General features: G+C 40.2%; 2 protein-coding genes across 4 annotated transcripts in view; both read left to right on the forward strand.

The window, feature by feature from the left end:
• The first annotated feature begins 1,690 nt into the window (after positions 1–1,690).
• On the forward strand, positions 1,691–6,613 carry LOC111655263 (E3 ubiquitin/ISG15 ligase TRIM25). Its single transcript, XM_023406592.2, has 4 exons — positions 1,691–2,474; positions 3,275–3,414; positions 4,454–4,621; positions 4,869–6,613. Exons 1-4 carry the CDS (start codon positions 1,854–1,856, stop codon positions 5,575–5,577), a joined length of 1,638 nt encoding a protein of 545 aa, XP_023262360.1. The 5' UTR covers positions 1,691–1,853; the 3' UTR covers positions 5,578–6,613.
• A 337-nt stretch (positions 6,614–6,950) lies between these two features.
• LOC111655269 (MICOS complex subunit mic25a-like) overlaps positions 6,951–17,778 on the forward strand; it is a 78,693-nt gene continuing 67,865 nt past the window's right edge. For all 3 annotated transcript variants that reach the window (XM_023406601.2, XM_087174084.1, XM_087174085.1), the window contains exons 1-4: positions 6,951–7,150; positions 9,494–9,587; positions 10,671–10,791; positions 11,874–12,018. In XM_023406601.2, the coding sequence (XP_023262369.1) occupies positions 7,067–7,150; positions 9,494–9,587; positions 10,671–10,791; positions 11,874–12,018 (444 nt within the window). In that variant the 5' untranslated portion in view covers positions 6,951–7,066. The remainder of the gene's footprint in view (positions 7,151–9,493; positions 9,588–10,670; positions 10,792–11,873; positions 12,019–17,778) is intronic.

Here is a 17,778-nt window from a genome sequence, read left to right on the forward strand (position 1 = left end):
TGTCTTTGATCCGTATTGTTTTTCATGCTACTGCAATAAAAAAAATAAATGAATAAATAAATTCTCTTTTCACTTATGGGGTATTGAGTTTAGATTGACGACGGAAAAAATAAATGATTTTAACTTCAGACTGCCACATAAGAAAATGTGAAAAAAGTGCTGTGAATACTTTCTGAGTCCTATTTTTAATTTTTTTTTTTATCTTTGATTCAGCTATTACCTGTTTCATTTTGTTGCTAATGAATCCTGGGTCTTTTAGTGATGGATTGATTGATTTATTTCCAAACTCTTGTGTCATCCCCCTTTTCACCAATCAATTGACAGTTTGTAATTTCAAAAAACTTACTTGCCTTTGCTTGAGGTTTCAATCAGTCAACTAGCAAGCACTCAATTTATTCAGGTCATGATGGAACCTCAACGGTTTTGTGCCAATTTAGCAAACTGATGATGAAAACCATGTGAGTTCACAGTAAGAGGAGCATGAGTTGTAATTGTTTTGTCATCTGCTCTATCCAACATCAAAAAAAGAATTCTCAAGCTGAGTTTTATAATTTGATTATTAATTTTTTTTTAACAGGTTTCATGTGTGTGTGTTTCCTCTACCTGGAACAGTACTCACAGACAGACAGAGAGCAGTGAAGCAGATCAGCGATGACTCATTTACAACTTTGCGTTGGCTAATTTAATGATGGAAAACCCGTGAAGCCTATCAATGACACAGCCATTATAATAAATACTGTTTGACTGTTAAGTGTGGAGTTTTTGTTGCATGTTTCAACAACCTGAAGAAAGAGGAGCCAAACTGTCAGATAATCACAGTCACAACTTAAATGCTTCAATATTCTTATGAGCCCCTGTGAGTTATGTCAAACAAGGACTTAGGACAGAGGACCTGCAGTCACTGGTTATTTTGGAAACAGCTGGAGCCATCACTTTCAAATGGTTGGATGGCTAATTTTAGAAAACACTTTTCACCTTTACTGACCTTCACCTTCACCCCACTTCACTTTATATTGGTCTAGGTGACATTAATACCTCTATACTGGAAACCTCTCTTGAATGCACCCTTGATGAAAACACAGGCTACAACACAGCAACACTGAAGGAGGTGGAAGTGATGAGGTTCTTCCCCTGTTTGTGTTTACAGTCAACATGAGACGTTTGCGCATGTGATTTTTACTGTGTACAGTACCAGGTTCCCCCATTTGTGTACATCCAAGCACATACAGCAACGCACTCGTACACTTATACACTCACAGTGAACCAAACAGTGATGGATAAAACGTTTGAATCTCTTTTGAGATTGACCACTATGCATTTCTTATGTTCTTTGAAGTTTTATACACCTCATTGGCTGCGGAATTGAAACCAATTGAAGAACCAATTGAAGAAAAACTGAGTTCACTGTGTGTGTGTGTTTGTGTACAGCTTTTTCTTGCATAAAGTTAGATTTGTGTGCTGTGAGTTTCAGGTCTATGACTCCTGAGGTCGTGTGTATAATAGTGTCATGTGGAGCATATATTTACCATCAACAGCAGCCCTGATGGTGGTGTAAATTCTTGGCAGCAGACGGGCCTCTTGGAAAGGAATGTTGTCTTGCACACATTCGCGGATACACCTACCATTGAGATAAATAGTTAAGGGCCGTTGACTTCCTTGTTTGTTCTGTATATTACCTGTTGTCACTGCAGAGTCACCTGCAGCCTTGCCAGGTGGCAAGACCAGACGAAATACCAGAGACAGTAATACGATAAAGGGTGGATGTGAGGTGAGATGAGCAGATATTTTTGACAAGAGGCGTGATAAGAAAAGAGAAATAACAAAAGAAGACTCCAACCTCATCACCTCCCATCATGTCTTTGTCCAAGCCAGAGGAGCTGCTTGCTTACGAGCTGAGTTGCCCCATCTGCCTCCAGCTCTACTCTGATCCGGTGGTTCTACCCTGTGGGCACAACTACTGTCTAGCCTGCATCTGCAAGACCGCTGTCACCCAAGGCAGCACGACGGTTCCATGTTGCCCAGAGTGTCGTGAGGAATATCAGGGTCTGGACTCCCTGAAGAGAAACTTCAAACTCTGCAGCATCATCGAGGGTTACCGAGCCACCGCTGCGCATCTGCGCGGGCTTCCTGACGCCAAGCCTGGGAGGATGGAGGTTTTCTGCGACCAATGTATAGACGAACAGTCGCCGGCTGTGAAGACCTGCCTGAAGTGCGAGGTGTCGCTGTGCGCCAGGCACCTCCAGAGACACCACGAGAAGGAGTCGTTCAAGGCGCACGCTGTGGTGGAGCCTCTGAATGAGATGGGAGTGAAGGGCTGCACCGTCCACCAGCGTTTGTTTGAGTACTTTTGCTCCAGTGACATGACCTTGCTGTGTGGCACATGCTTGATAGAAGGTCATCACCAGAACCACGATGTTCTCACCTTCGTCGTAGCCGAAGAAGAGATGAGGCGGGCGCTGGAGAGCCGCAACAAGGTAGTTATTGTTTGGTCCCGTTGACATTTACCTGAGCAGTGATATTGTTGTCATGACGGTATAACAGGATTTTGCAAACATCAACAAAAAGTGGAATTGGTGCTGAAGTGAAAGACAGGGTGAGATTTTATTTCATGGATCAAAGTCCTGTATAATTTCTGTGGTAGTAATTGTAATTAAATTATAGATAATTACATGAAATAGTCACAATGTGAAAGTTGTACAGGCAAGCACACAGTTTGACAAACCTGGAGAACAACACTAATGAATGAATGTTTACTTGTGTTCAGTCAAACTTTTCTCTCAAGGGAAGTCCTATTTTTTGGCTTAAATTAGCAATAAATACATTATTCTTCTCAGGAAACGTTTCACTATCATTCTGAAACAATCAACCTGTAAAATGAGCCATTACCAAACAGAGCACTTCAGAGAGTGCAGGTTGTTGAGGCTATGCTTTGTGCCAGTGGGAAACAACAATGATAAAGGTCAAATATTTGAAGCTTGAATAAAGGGACTGGCAGCTATGTGGCTCGCTGGCATTGTTCTGCAATGCAAAAAACATGTCTGACCGGCAACAGCATGTGTAATGAAGCCAGCAGGGTTGGCGTGAGTTGCCAAATCCAGGCCAGTGATTAAAATATTTTGATGACACCTGTGTTGACAGTCACATGTAATCTTAACATATATCACCTGATATGAAAATATGCTTTTGTTTGTTACAAGACACTCACATCCAGTTATTCCAGATTTTCTTCCTACAGAGATAAAGACACAGAAGCCTTAAATGCACATGTTCGCAGGTGGTTTGCTGCAGGCTGCAGATGACCGAGAGTCTCCTCGGGAAGACGGCAGAGGAGCAGGGAGCCTCTGAAGCTGTGGGAGACAAACTGATCAACAAGGCTGTCACTCTCATGGACGGTATAGCTGCACTCGTGGACAGGTAACAGACTGCGCGTGTGCTGGTGTTGATCATTCTCGTGGCGTCCTCGAGCGCTTCCACTAATGTATTCAAAGATGCATTTTTAAAAGCTCTGAAAACATGTTCTCAGTCAGTGTCTGACCTTGTGTTCACATGAGGGGTTTGCCTGTGCAGTTTTTTCTCTGTACTCCTCTCACTGCTTTGAAGTCAGACTGATGACAGCTGTGGGGTTGTTTACTGATGTTTCAGGGCCACTGTTAATCAAATCCAATCAAACCACATCCACACAGTCCTGGTGAAGCAGAATAGCAGATGTTAGAGTGTTAAACTCCTATTAAATAATATGTAAGGAAGTCTTTTTCCAGCTTATTTAGTCATACATCTTCATGTTTTTATATCATGTTTTCAGGGTCTAAATGTATAACTGGAACTTTCATCCCATCACCTAGTTGACTATAGAATCTGTGGACAATAGCACTATTTCTAACTGAGGATGATTAGAAATAGTGCTATGCACCAGGGTGAATGATGTATAACATCTCCTTCTGTCATGTTTGTATGTAATTTCAATAGTATCCTAAAAATAGTAACGCACACTTTGTATTTAAATTAGTAAGATCATGCACTATATTAGGTTTTTGACTGACACATTCACTGCTCAATTTACAGTACACTCAGTAGAATTACTGGAAGAACAGGATCGACCAGTGAGTGTTGTGAACGTAATATCTTTGTAAAAGTGGCCACAAGACTGAGAATCAACAGCCAAACCAAGAGCCTTGTGAAGCTGTGTTCAGGTAGAGCTAGCATCAACATGCTAACATGCTCAATATGACAAATACACTGAGCTTAAAGTACTTGAGACATTTCATTCAAACCACAATTTGTCAGCGTCACGGTGGCGCTAGACAAAGATGGAAGAATAACATGAAAGAACAGGGGAGAAATCTGCTCAGCAACCGAAATTAAACATTGTAAAATATATCTAATCACCCACTTGTCCAAAAAAATCTCCAACCTCCAACCACCTATTGATGTGTTATTATTGTGCTGTGTTCAGGTACAGGGAGCGTCTGATTGTGCTTCTGGAGGAGGAGAGAGGCCAGCGCAGAAAAAGCTGGCAGCTCGGACTGAGCGCACTGGAAGAGCAGCAGCAGCAGTTAATGAAGGTCCAGCAAAGTGCCACAGAGGCACTCAATGAGACTGACACGTGCATCTTCATACACAGGTACAACAGAACCAGACATTCAGTCAGTCAGTCAGTCAGTCAGTCAGTCAGGGACATTCCAGATTACAGGGCTGGCCCGGCTGTTGCGTTCCAGTCTAAAAATAGATAGAAATAGAAAAGTGTTTTATACAAACAGTATGAGCTGATAAGTCTTTAAGCCTATTTAAGTAAAGACAGGTGATGCCAAGCATAAGCAGGGAACCACATAGCAGCATTGTGACCCAATGGAATTCCCTCTGCTCTGTAGGTTCATGCAGATTGACCATAAAATGAGAGAAGTTGTCGAAGACACCAGTCCCTCCATGATCCCCTCGAAGGCGCCGCTCAACACCAGGCGTGTCCACACAGGCCTCAAAACCCAAGACTTCTGCTCAGAAATGACCTCCTTCCTGGATTCTCTTCACCTCCTCCTCAACCCCCTGGATCTCACCTTCAACATCTGCACCGCCCACCCCAGCTTGATAGTGTCCAATGATCTGCGCACAGTCAAGTACAGCTCCACCAAGCAGGCATATGCGGAGCACCCAGAGCGTTTTACAAGCGCACCTCAGGTTATGTGCAGTCAGGGTTTCTCATGTGGCGAGCATGTATGGGTGGTAGAGGTGGGGGCCAACAGCATGTGGTCACTGGGCGTGTGTTACAAGACCATCCCTCGCCGTGGCGACCACAGTCGCCTGGGGCACAACTCTGTGTCCTGGCGATTGCAGTGGAAAAACGGCAAGCTGACAGTGTGCCAGTCCTCCTGTAATGTGGCTCTGGGGGACATGACCCATCCTCCGCTGAAGATTGAGGTAGCGCTGGACTATGAGGGGGGGACGTTAACGTTCCATAGCATCAAAGGGCGTAGGGAGCACCTCCATACCTTCAAGGCTGTGTTTAGGGAGCCGGTTTACCCAGCGTTCAGTATTCATTCAAACAAACCAGAGTCCTGGATCACACTGCACAGTGGGATGTGAACGCAACTGTTTTTGTTTAATATTTCCCAATAGGGCTGCACAATTAATCAAAATATAATCTAAATCACAATATGGCTAAGTGCAATATCCAAATGGCAGGAGATACAAAAATTCACAGGAGCTGCAATTGCAAAAAGGCAAAATGTGTCACATTGCATTGTGAGCAACATAAGCATTGTGGTGCAACAGACACGCCCCAGCCTACAAATCATATTCTCCAGATGTTAAAGGAACATGTTTATTTGGTACAAGACCAAACAAAAAATCACATCATCATCATTTTAAAATGTTCTTTTCAGTGAAAATGAAATGCAAAAATCACCATTCCAACTGAAATCGCATATCATCAATCGCATATCACAATCGCAATATCTGCCAAAAATAATTGCAATATTTTTTTTTTTGCATAAAGTCAAGCCCTACTTCCCAAGCATAGAATTAATTGATGTGTTCCTCTATGTAACTATGATTGGTCTTTGTACTTTACTGGTTTCTCAAAAGTCTGCATGGAAATACAGTGAAAAGTACAGATGTTGCACTTTTGTGTCATTGCAGTGGAAATGTGACTTCCCCTTCTCAGATAAAAGCTTTGGAATGTAATTGGCTACCACACATAAAATCACACAAATCAACCATGCCATGCGCCATCTCATAAAGCCATGCTATTATACAAAGGTGTGTATTTACTGTCTAGCATGACTGTATTAAGGTAATGGATTAATCACATGAGATCATTTATTATTCATGATCAGGGTGATTTTTGTGGAGGATATAGCTCAGTACAAGTGTTCCATAAATTAATTAGCTTTTTGGGATTTTCTTTAGTCATTCTTCAGTCCTTCTGGTGTGCTATTTGGCATGTTTCAATTCTGTCTATTTAAAGTTAACTAAATGTCTCTTGAATATTGTGTGTTTTGCCTTTTATTTTCTTTATATACAGTAAACAGTAAAATGTACACAAACTTCACTGTGAACACAGGCTGAATATACGAGACATGTTTGTGTTTATGCTTCAAATAAACTCTGAGGATTATGATGTTTGTGTCTCAAAATGTCTGTGTATCTATAATAATGTGTATATATATGACAATACGGTGCATGTGGTGTGTGATTGGCTCTTGAAAGTTCATTCATGCAAGATGTAGTGTGTGACACTGGGGTTGCCAGGTTGGGATGTAAATAGGTAACTAACGGTGATTCAGCGGTTTATATTTTACCTAACTGCACGTATAAGACACACGCAGATAAATTGTTTTATGAATAATCTTATTTAAGTTATTTGCTCCATCTTACTAATATACAAATAGCAAACTATGGTCTGGGTTTTACACCTATCTATGAGAGCGGGGGATGATCTAAAAAGAATCTGGCAACCCATATCCCATCTGTCACAAATTCTGTCATTGGGCAGGACACTAACATTATTTGATGTTAGTAGGATTATTCCACATAAGACAATTAGCAACGCCGTCACGGGACACCAGAAGGAATGGGCTCAGGAGAGAGTACGACCAGAAAAGTCTCTTTCGGTGTCGACGACGAGGACAGAGTCAGGATTCTTCGTGGAGTCAAGGTAATGCTAGTTTAGCTAGCGTTTGATAAGCCATGCTAACGTTACTTTAATGTCACGCCTAGCGCTAACTAGCAGTTAGCGTGTTGCTGCACAGGCAAATGAAGTTACCCGTGTGTTATGAGTTGACCTGAGGTAAAGTCAACAACATGTGAAGCGACTGCTGAAGTGAGGAGGATGTGAACGGATGCGGGGTCAGGGGAGGGTTGATATACGACCTGAAACATACCTCTGTCTCTTTTTTTTTTCTTTTCGTTACACCAAACATCAGCCGTAATAAGCTGCAGGTAGAAGTGTGCCTTGCTTATCGGCAAAGGAATATATCTGGTAGATGACCGACGTATTTTTTAGAAACCGTCAAGGTCTTCTGGTAAATTTGGCATAATCATTATCCACATTGCAGTACTGAATTCATTAGCAATCCCATATTTTTCACTGTGCACTAGCTGCTGTCCAGCGTTTGCTAACAACGTTAGAGATAACGCGTCCAACTAGCAGCTAAGAAAACCGAGCAATAAATTGTTGTTGTATCTATGAGGCTATATATGACCATAACCAAAGTGGCTTTAAATTGGTAAATTTTGAATGAAGTTTGGCTTCCTGCTCTCTGCTTCTTGACCCTGCTGCCTTCCAGTGCTGTTGTATATGTCGGAATTTTGTGCAAGTCATGACCAACCAATTGAATGTTAATGCAACTGTATATGTTGCCAACATAGAAAAGTAAAATCTATCCTGAAACATTTTAAATGTAGTTAATAGAGATTTAAAATAAAATCCTTTTCGTCCATACACATTGCTTTTAGCAGCTGAGGTATGCTAGTAGTTTGTGTTCATTTGCATTTAGAAACATCAAATCTTCATGTTTGAGAAGCAAGAAACAACAACAAATATTTGACCTTTCTGATTTGATCATCAAAATAGTCGCTTATTAATTATCTATAAGTTTACTAGTCAACTAATTGTTGCAGTTCTACATACATCTATACAGTTGTAATAACATCACAATGATTCTCATGCACTTGCATTAGCAGAGAGTTTTGTTGCTTTAATGCAAATGTGCTCCCTATCTTATACTGCATTAACAGTGTCCAAGACTTCATGTCACCAGATGGAGACTTGATGACAGATGACAGGAAGCAGAAACAACAAGAATGTGTGTAACACAGGAATAACAAAAATGACCCATTTTGAACAGTGCATCAAAACGGCTGCTTTCACAGAATGCATTAACACAACCTTTGACTCAGACTGTCAAGACTTAATACTTTTGTAGCTAAAGCCTCACACTTTCTGTATCATGATGGATTTTTATTTTAACTGACACTAAGCAAAAACTTTACCAAGTGGTGCTTTTTTTGCAGTAATTTTCAAATGGTGTTTCACCTTATTGTAGTGATGTAGAAGTGTGTTCAGTGCAACTTGGCCTTCACAGCCTATTGAGTGTGGTGACAGGTATAACGTAAGTGCTGGGTGTGGTCAGAAGAGTGCTCTAACTGTGCAACACACAGGAAAATTTTAACTAGAAGAGCTCAGTGAAGTAGCAACTATCAGGTTGTTGTTATCTCTAATCTCTAATTATGCCACTTGCATACATGCACACACATAAGATGTATGAATGGTACTAGTGCGACTGTATCCAAAGCATTCCTATTTTCTGAAATGTATGAGAACTTGTTCGATTTAACTGTCAAATTTCCTGCAGTATTTGAAGGCACCTTCAGACCTAGCTGTACACGTACAAGTGCAAGTTTGTCCAGTATAACAACAACTGGAATATAAAAGATAAACCACAGAAGTGAAGAGTTTGTGGGTCAGGAACTCCCGTGCATCACAATGATTGTGAACATGTTTGTATAATTGTGTACAAAAAGCAAAAACAAAGAGCCTCTCAGATAATCACATATACCAGCCCTGCCTGCACATTCAAATCTTGTGAGTCATAGAAACAGTGAGTCAATGGCTGGTGCCGACTTCTGTGGTTTTTGGTGTAACCGTTTTTAACCATTTCCCTGGACACACACACAGACAGCGATCCAATGTTTTTGGCATACTCAGCTGGTTCATGTGTTTTTCTTCAGGACAAAGTCACTCTGTTCTTCCAGAAAGGATTAAAAAAGATAAAAGGATGATTTTCATTTGAATGAAAATGACACCAAATAATGTGCATGATTTGCAAGTAAACTGTTGAGTTTGTAGAAACTTGCAGCAAAACCTATGATTGTTTCTACTGTATAGAAAATAAAACGAGGGATGAAAAACCTTAATCTCTCAAATCTGTGTCGATTCTGTGTCTTGAACCTACCCATCTTTGTCCTTTTTAAATTTTCTCTTTATCCCTCTGTCTAGCTGTCAGAAGATGTTCTCCAGAGGATGAGAGGAGTAGCCAACATTGCTCCAGAACGCACATCATCATCACCCTCAAGCGCTCAGAAAGACACAGGTATCTTACAGCTTACAACCATTGTATCTGGCTGCGTTGTATTCAGGCTCCATCACAGCTGTCAGATATGATTCGCTGTTATTTGAGCTGGTGTGTGTGTCCATCGGCACCGTGTCAAGCATGGTTCTTTCCACCGTTCCCCTATTTTTACACACAGGGTCTATAATCTGGCAGCTTGCACTTCTGGAATATGAGATATGCTGAAATGTAAATAAATGCCTGTGTTAAATGTCAGTCGTTTTTAATAATAAAAAAAACAAACAAATCTTTTACTACTGACACTGTTCACATACATACATAAACATGTTCCTGCTAATGTCAAAACTTCAAAACATATATGATGGTTAGTGGGGTAGTGCGGGAGTTCCCACTATAATCAGTACCAACACTTTTTCCCTTTTCCCAACACCTGTTTCTTAGAAAACTACTTCTTGGAGATAGAAACATTTTCATGACCACCACCTGAGATGCTGCTAGTTTGAGGATAAAATTCCTTTAAAGCCAAATGTAAATCTCACATTGTCTGTCAGCCACATTCTCTCACGCTCTCTCCTGCCAGGCTCTTGAAGTGGTCAGGATAATTTTTCAGTCTCTTTGAGCTCCTCATTATGATGCCGTGTGACAGCTGTGATTATTAGCATCTTATCAGATAATCTGGTCGGTTCACAGTTCTCTAGTAAAAACATCAGAGGGGCCTTTCACTCATTTTCACTTATCAGGAATTTATTTACTGTCAGCCACACACACACACACACACACACACACACACACACACACATGCAGGCCATCATAAGCCACCCACAAGTCAAACTGGGCTAATTAAACACTTTTAGAGCTTATGAACAGACGCACTATAAACACACTGGAGAAATTTGTCTCATCCTCGAATATCAATCAACCCCTAGATTTTTTTAATGTAATCACGTTAAATAATCAGGTACCCATTTTTAGACATTATCTACACTATGCAATAATTACATCCAATAATAGTAACAGGGTTTATTTCAATAGTAATACTGTAAGTCACATAATAACTTTTCTTCTGCAAGAGTTTTGCCCTTTGATATCTGTGTCTTTGTCCAGGTGCCTCTCGCAGTCCCAGCCCAAGCTCACGACCTCAGCAGAGCTCACAGCACCGGCCCCAGCCCAGCACCCAGTCCAGCACTAGCAAACCAGACTCCCGCACTAAGGAAGAGCAGAGGAGGTGGGTTCAAGAAAACATGTAATTCATTTAATATAGATTCTAATTGGTTGACAAACATTTTCGCTGATTTATGCCTGGTAAACATATATATATATATATATAAACCTTTTATGATAAAACTATCTGCTCTTGAGTGATTGTAAACCACTATAAAATATTTCTTGCTAAAAAAATGGTTTAGTAAAGTACTAGGATTAGAAATGTGTGCCACATTCATTTTAAATGCACAATCAAGAAAACTAGAATCAAGGGTGAGATTCCTTAGAGCAGCACTGTGACCATTTCAGAAATGTGACTTGGCTCATGCTCCCTTTATAAGCTTTATATTCAGACACATTGGAGCTGCCTCTGGAATTCACTGACTAGCAGCTGTGCTGGGAGTATCATGCATGATTACACTGAGTGAAAATACTTAAAAAAAAATGAAAGCAAATGGAAAAAAATCATCTGGAATAAAATATTAAATGATACCTTGTGTATCACAATCAAAATATCACCAAGCTTCTTATTCCATGCAGTGTGTTGTATTACTGCATGTTTCACTTTTACAGGCTCTGTGCAGCCTAAACACATGCACACACACACAGTTAAAAATGATAAAAAGGATCAGTGTGTTAACTGACTTTGGACTCCACGGAGAAACACATTTTATTAGTCTACTGGTAGTTTATAGCTTAGGAACTAAAGTTTGAAATTAAAGTTTATAATAAATGTTGGATGGCCGTCAATATTGAAATGTGAGGGAGGGACCAAGTGACATTTGAAAGATGGAGATCAGACCACAGAACATACAAGTTTTGTGGTATGTGTAACACAGGAACAACAAAAACAACTGTTAAACTAAAAATTGTTAAAAAATTCACTTGATGAAACCTGCCGTTTTCTTGATAATTCCTCCCTGTGGAGAAATAAATAATCTTAGATATTGAATGGATTCGACTGGCCTGAAATTTGGTATATGCTGCCCCCTTGTGGATATACATGCCTAAAGCATTTGATCGCAATCAGAAGACATTGACACTTATTGCAACAGGCAATGAATGCATTCATCATATTTTGTATATACGTTTCATGTGTTTCAGGTACGAACAAAAGCAGAAGATTCACAAAGAGGAGTTGGCCAAGGCGGCACAGAGAGAGAGGGAGGCAGCTATGCAGAAGATGACTAAAGCCATGAACCGGGAAAGACAACACACTCGCAAGGAAGCTGAGAAGACCAAACAACTGGTACATGCACACACACACACACACACACACACACACACACACACACACACACACACACACACACACACACACAGAGGCTCATGTACGGATTGAAAATATATTATTCTCCTTCCTTAAGCCGAATGCTTCTTTGTTCCTGCCTTGTTTCCTGTTTTCCTGTTTCCTGACCTGGTGACGTTAGATCACATTGTTAGTAAACATCACAAAATCACCGAGGTCACACTCAGCTCTATTTGGTTTCATGTATGTATGATACGACACAATTATACAGGGGATAGTTTTGATAGAAACTAGCACTTACAAACACTTACATTCATTTGTGGAGGCCAGCCAGCGAAACTAATTTTGAGTTAGTGATGGGAGGCTTTGACTGAGCAGTCATTTAAGTGAGACAATATTAAACACACTGGCCATTCACAGTGTTGACAACATGCACCATATCTGCAAATCAGAAGCTGATTCAAAATACAACAATAGAAAGTGAAGCGAGTGCCTCACTGTCAGTTCTCATTCGGATCACGTCCTCAGCTTCTTTTAATTAGTTGATTGTTTGTAGCCACTTTTGTGAAAAAGGCATCTCTTCTAAACAACATGAAGATGAAGATGTGAACCGGTTAAGGCACTCATCATAATGTATGTGTGTAAGTGTCAAGTCAAAACACACCAACTGTGCAGGCCAGTGACACATCACCCCATGTGTACCTCCTGACCCCCGTAGCCCCCCCCCCCCCAAAATAGTCAAAAGAACAATGTGTGCATCACACTGGTGAACCCACGCTGATAGGCACCTATACCTATTTACTGTTTGTCCTTTTATTATCCTTAAACAATAGGTGTTTTTCACTAGCTATTTTCTGGGTGTGCACAAATATGCACAGAAGTTGCCACAGTGGAGGACATGGGATGGGATCCATGTGAGGCTGTAAGATGCATGTAGCTCAGTTTTGGAATCAGTTACTTGGTATGGAAGATGGAAGGATGACAAGAAATATGTTGATATGGAACAAACGAATTATTGGCTCTTGGTAAAGATACAAAAGAGTGAATGCACAATGTTCTACAGTTATGAGAACTGAGTGATATATGGACTAAACCAGAACTGCATACGGTTAAGATGATAGAATATGAATATGGTACTGTTCTATATAGGGCTGTACCATATGCAAAAAAAAAAAAATCATATTGCGATTATTTTGATACATTTTGTGATATGAGTCATGACATCAGTTGGAAAGGTCATTTTCGCATGTTGTTTTCACTGAAAAAAATAAAGATAAAAATGAAGATGATGTCATTTTTGTTGGGTCTTGTACTAAACAAGCTTTTTCCTCATAGAAGTATATGAAGAAATATGATTTATAGGCTGGAATGTCTCTGTAGCACCACAATGCTTTAAATGTACTATTTAGAATAGAAGAGTATCTGTAAAGAAAACACGTATGGAATCCTCTGGTGCTTAGTGCGCTGTGTATAACCGGCATAATAGACTCTTCTGTGTAGGAAAATATTAAATAACTTATTAAAATGAATAGCAAATAGTAGCCAGACTTTCTATTGCATAAACAGATTAACAAAATGGAAAAACACAGCGCCGAAAGCACTATAACGTAAACCTCCTCCTCCTTCACTCTCAGCTGATTAATAATGAGAAATAACAGGTTAACACAACGGAAACTTGCAGTCGTATTTTTCACACCTCCAAATAAAATAGACAGGCCAGGATCTACCTCCGGGGTTAGTCTGGTGCTCTGTCTGTGAACTGTGAGACCCGCGGCGGAGGGATACATGCTTAGATGCACCTGATGTGGATATTTCAACTGTTTAACTGATCATTTTAATCAGTCAAATTTCTTATTGTCAGTTAAATGCACAGTATGTAACTTCTGCTGCATAACATAAAGCGTTTGGTGAGGAAGTAGCGTGAGATCACGGGAGTTGTCATCTTCAACACCACTGTAGTCAGCTTCCTCCAGTTTGCATTTCTTCAGTGTCAGTCATTATTAGTTATCTACAGAGGTCTCTTCCTCCTCCTCCAAGACGGAGGATCCGGTGATCATAACCAGTAAAAACACTGAATAAAGCAGTTTCATTTTAAAAATGTGTGATTTGCTGACGTTGTTCAGTGGACGCTGGATGACCCGGAGTGGCTGGGAGCTGAGCTTTTCTCTGATAACTTATGATCCAGTCGTCTGATGACTAAAATCCTTCATCCGGTTAAAACATAGAATTGAAAACAACTAATGTTTTTTTTTTTTTTTTTTAAAAGTGTATATTTAAATCTTAAATCTAGTTTAAAAAGTCAATTTTCAGGCAACCACAACGATGACATGCATGTGCAAAGAGGTTATGATGTCATTGACAGGTGACAAAATGATAAAGACCATGATGTTGCCATTATTAAAATCACAGACTTCTCTAGGTTTGAAAATTACTGTAAACATTTGGAATAACTTAAAAAAAAAAAAAAAAAAAAAAAATCTATAACATAGGTCAAGTGATTTTTTAATGTAGAAAATAAAACTGTTCAAGACATTTTCTAAAGAAAAGTCCCCAGTGGCAGGAGATCGATAGTAATACATTCTTGGGCAGGACTTTGATGACATTTGTCCTTCTGGTCTGTGTTTCCTCTGTCTTACTGAAAAGAGGCTATTATGGGAGTTTTTTTACTTTCAACCTTGACCATCATTCACAGTCTACAGAAAACCTATGCACCATATTTGTCACTCAGATCTGTCCTTCAGTGAATATGGTGGATAATGGGAAAAATCCTCTTCCCGCTGCAACATCGACCAGTGGCCAGTTGGCAGAGCTGTTGTAGCCCGTGTGCGACAAACCAGTGCTTCTGAATTTTGCTCTGACTGAAGACTTTAGGGTTTACATGCAGTGAGTTCAGCGATAAAGCTGTGTAAAAGCGGATTCATTTGAAGAGATAAGTTTGTGCAGGGACAAGTCATGATTCAGTCCAGTGCACTTTTCTCTGGTTAAATCACACGTTGGAGCATTTTGCACTGACACAAATTGGGTCTTTGGGATTGCATTTGTAATTTCCATGGTGATATTCCCTCCTGCCTCCCTCTTCTTTCACCTATTATATCGCTGTTCTTTTTCCACCCCCTCCCCTCTCTTCACCATTTTCACTCTCCCTCTCTTCCTTGCTCTTCTTTCTCTCTTCTCTCTCACCCCCACCCTCTATCTCCCTCTGTTTTACCTCTCTTTTCTATCCCAGCCCATCACTCTCTCCTTCCTGCCCTGGAGACAGTATTATCAGTGCAGTGCAAGCGGTAAATTGCACCCTGAGAGTTTCCTGGAGCTGGAGATAGGACTGGTGCAGGGTTGGAGGTATAGTCATGGGAAGGGGAGAGCTTGTTTTACACACCAGTTTCACGTGACCCTCCCCCCTCTCCCCCCTCCCTGTGTTGAGACATGCTGTAGCACCTGTCTTATCTCCACTACAACACACTCCCACTCCTAATAGAAAGCCGCTGGAGGGACGTTGTGAGCAGAATGACCAGTGGAGCAGGACTGGACCTCCTTATGCCGAGGGCTCCTTGTAATTACTGTTTCTTGTGCTTTGAATACATATATGCGCCTACACACGAGTACGGACAGATTTAAGTCACAGTCTTAATTCAAATTAGATTTTTCCCAGTTGTCAAATCGGAGGACATGATCACTCATCATCTGCAGCTCTTTTCAGGTGCGACCTCAAAGATGTTGACAATGTCATGTTTTATAGCTCTTACGCAAACAGGGTTATGCCCAGTCTATTCAATGCTGGGAAACTGTTCAATTTAAAGTAATTTAAAAACAAAATTAAGTAGAAACAGGTTCTTGAATTTTCTAGCACCATGTTATGACTGGTTTGTTGTTTATGGGTTGTTTTGCATTTTGTTGCCTTGATTCGTGGTCAACGCATTAAAACTCTCAGTTTTAATCTAGTCACTAAAATCAAGTGTCAGCTAAGAAATAATATAGATAATTTTGACAGTATTACCTAGATATCATGAGCATATTTCCTGCATTGTTTCCCAACGTCTTTTTTTTTTTTTTAAATCAACATTTTGTCGATTTTTGTCTTTCTTTTCCATTCAGGAATCACAGGAGACAGATTTTTAAAAGAATAATTACTGAGATATTTAGACGTTTAGTTTAGTTTAGTTTAGTTTAGTCTAGTTTGGTTTAGTTATATTTATTTAACAGGGATGATGAAATCTGTTCCAATACAAGGCATGAAACTGATGTGTTGCACAGAGAGTTCAAAGCTATTGCTAATTTTCAACTCTTATCCCTAGTTGGGTTTTTACATGTACAGTTTAATTAAAATAGTTAATTGACTTCCAGCCATCAGGGGCAAGGTGGGGTTCAGTAACTTGGCCAAGGACACTTGGATACACAGTCTGGAGGAGCCGGGGATCGAACCACCAACCTTCTGATTAGTGGACGACCCGCTCTACCTCCTGGGCCTGTGCTGTGCAGTCTGAAAAGAGACAACAGCAGCAGAAACAAAACAGACAATCAGACAAAACAACTGATAATATCATACATTTAGCTAGATTAGCTGCTAAATAGATAGCGGTCAGATATACAGTCCAAAAGGAGACAAGACCGCAAAACAAGCAGATAAATAGTCAACAAAAACAATTAATGTACTAAGTTAAGCCCTGTATGGGTTAAGCTCCGAAAAATGCTTTCCCATAATGCATTATTCCCATGTTATTATTACTGTTTAGTTTAGCTTAGTGTATTTATTTGCAAAGAGGTTACCACACGGAAAAAAAGATAATTACGCAGGAGAGGAAGGAAGTCCAGAGGGCTTATACAAAGTCCTCCCCTAATTTCAGTAAGTCATTAAAAACATACTACATAAAACAATACGATTACTGGAGTGTTAAATCCCATTATTACCTTAATACAAGTACGTTCTAATGTTTTCATCATTAACTTAGTACAGGAATTAAACCGTGTCATTACAAAGATAATGTCATCATTACATGACATCTATTATTGCGTTTTCACCCTTTTGTTATTACTATGATGTTATATTATTTTTACTGAGCTGTGAGGTAAAGTGCTACAAAAATACCCAAGCTATTTGTTGGATGATAATAACAGTGCAAACGTAGAGAAACAAATTGATGTCGGCTGAGTTAGTTTGCCACCATCAGGAAGCTTTAGCCACCATGTTGGCCACACCAGACCAAATTCTTTTTTTTTTTTTTGTCAAATTAAGTCCACAACATAACAAGCATTTGACTTATTATTTCCTAATTTGCCTGCATACACGTGGAGCAGACACGCAGCAACATTACCCTTCAGTTCGAGTCATGTTTCTGTCCACCTGATGAATTCTCTCTCCTTTTAACTCTGTTTTCGTCTCCCACTCCTGAGAAATGCGACTTGGCTTTGACTGATAACTTTGCCACTATATTTCACCAGCTGGTTGCTTGCAGTGTCTGCTTTGCTGGGCAGCTTATACATCTTATAATTCGCAGAGGTGAATCTCCTCACTTTTCCAATAGCGACTCACTGTAGCCTCCAACCTGCCGTGAAGACGTAGCGCTGCTCAGAGGGCGTGTTATCGCCTCTTGAAAATGTAACGATGGTCGAAGCTCTTGTCAAGCGGCAATCATCAACAACCGTGTTCGGTGTCAGAGAAAAACGTACAAATGTCAGTGACTACATAGTGGAATACCGCTTACAATGTAGGTGTAACTTAGGACATGTGCTTTGAAAATGTATTTCTGAGAATTAAAATGTATT

This window comes from Seriola lalandi, unplaced genomic scaffold (genome assembly GCF_002814215.2).
Source record: "Seriola lalandi dorsalis isolate HSWRI2012SDOR001 ecotype SW California unplaced genomic scaffold, Sedor1 jcf7180002054312, whole genome shotgun sequence".
Taxonomy (NCBI): Eukaryota; Metazoa; Chordata; class Actinopteri; order Carangiformes; family Carangidae; genus Seriola; species Seriola lalandi.

What these genes read in the sequence shown, in the direction of transcription:
- LOC111655263 (XM_023406592.2), top strand. Translation starts at nt 1,854, where the DNA reads ATGTCTTTGTCCAAGCCAGAGGAGCTGCTTGCTTACGAGCTGAGTTGC. An exon ending in CGCTGGAGAGCCGCAACAAG is followed by an intron (nt 2,475 to 3,274) that starts GTAGTTATTGTT and finishes ACATGTTCGCAG; the next exon opens with GTGGTTTGCTGCAGGCTGCA. An exon ending in ATAGCTGCACTCGTGGACAG is followed by an intron (nt 3,415 to 4,453) that starts GTAACAGACTGC and finishes TGCTGTGTTCAG; the next exon opens with GTACAGGGAGCGTCTGATTG.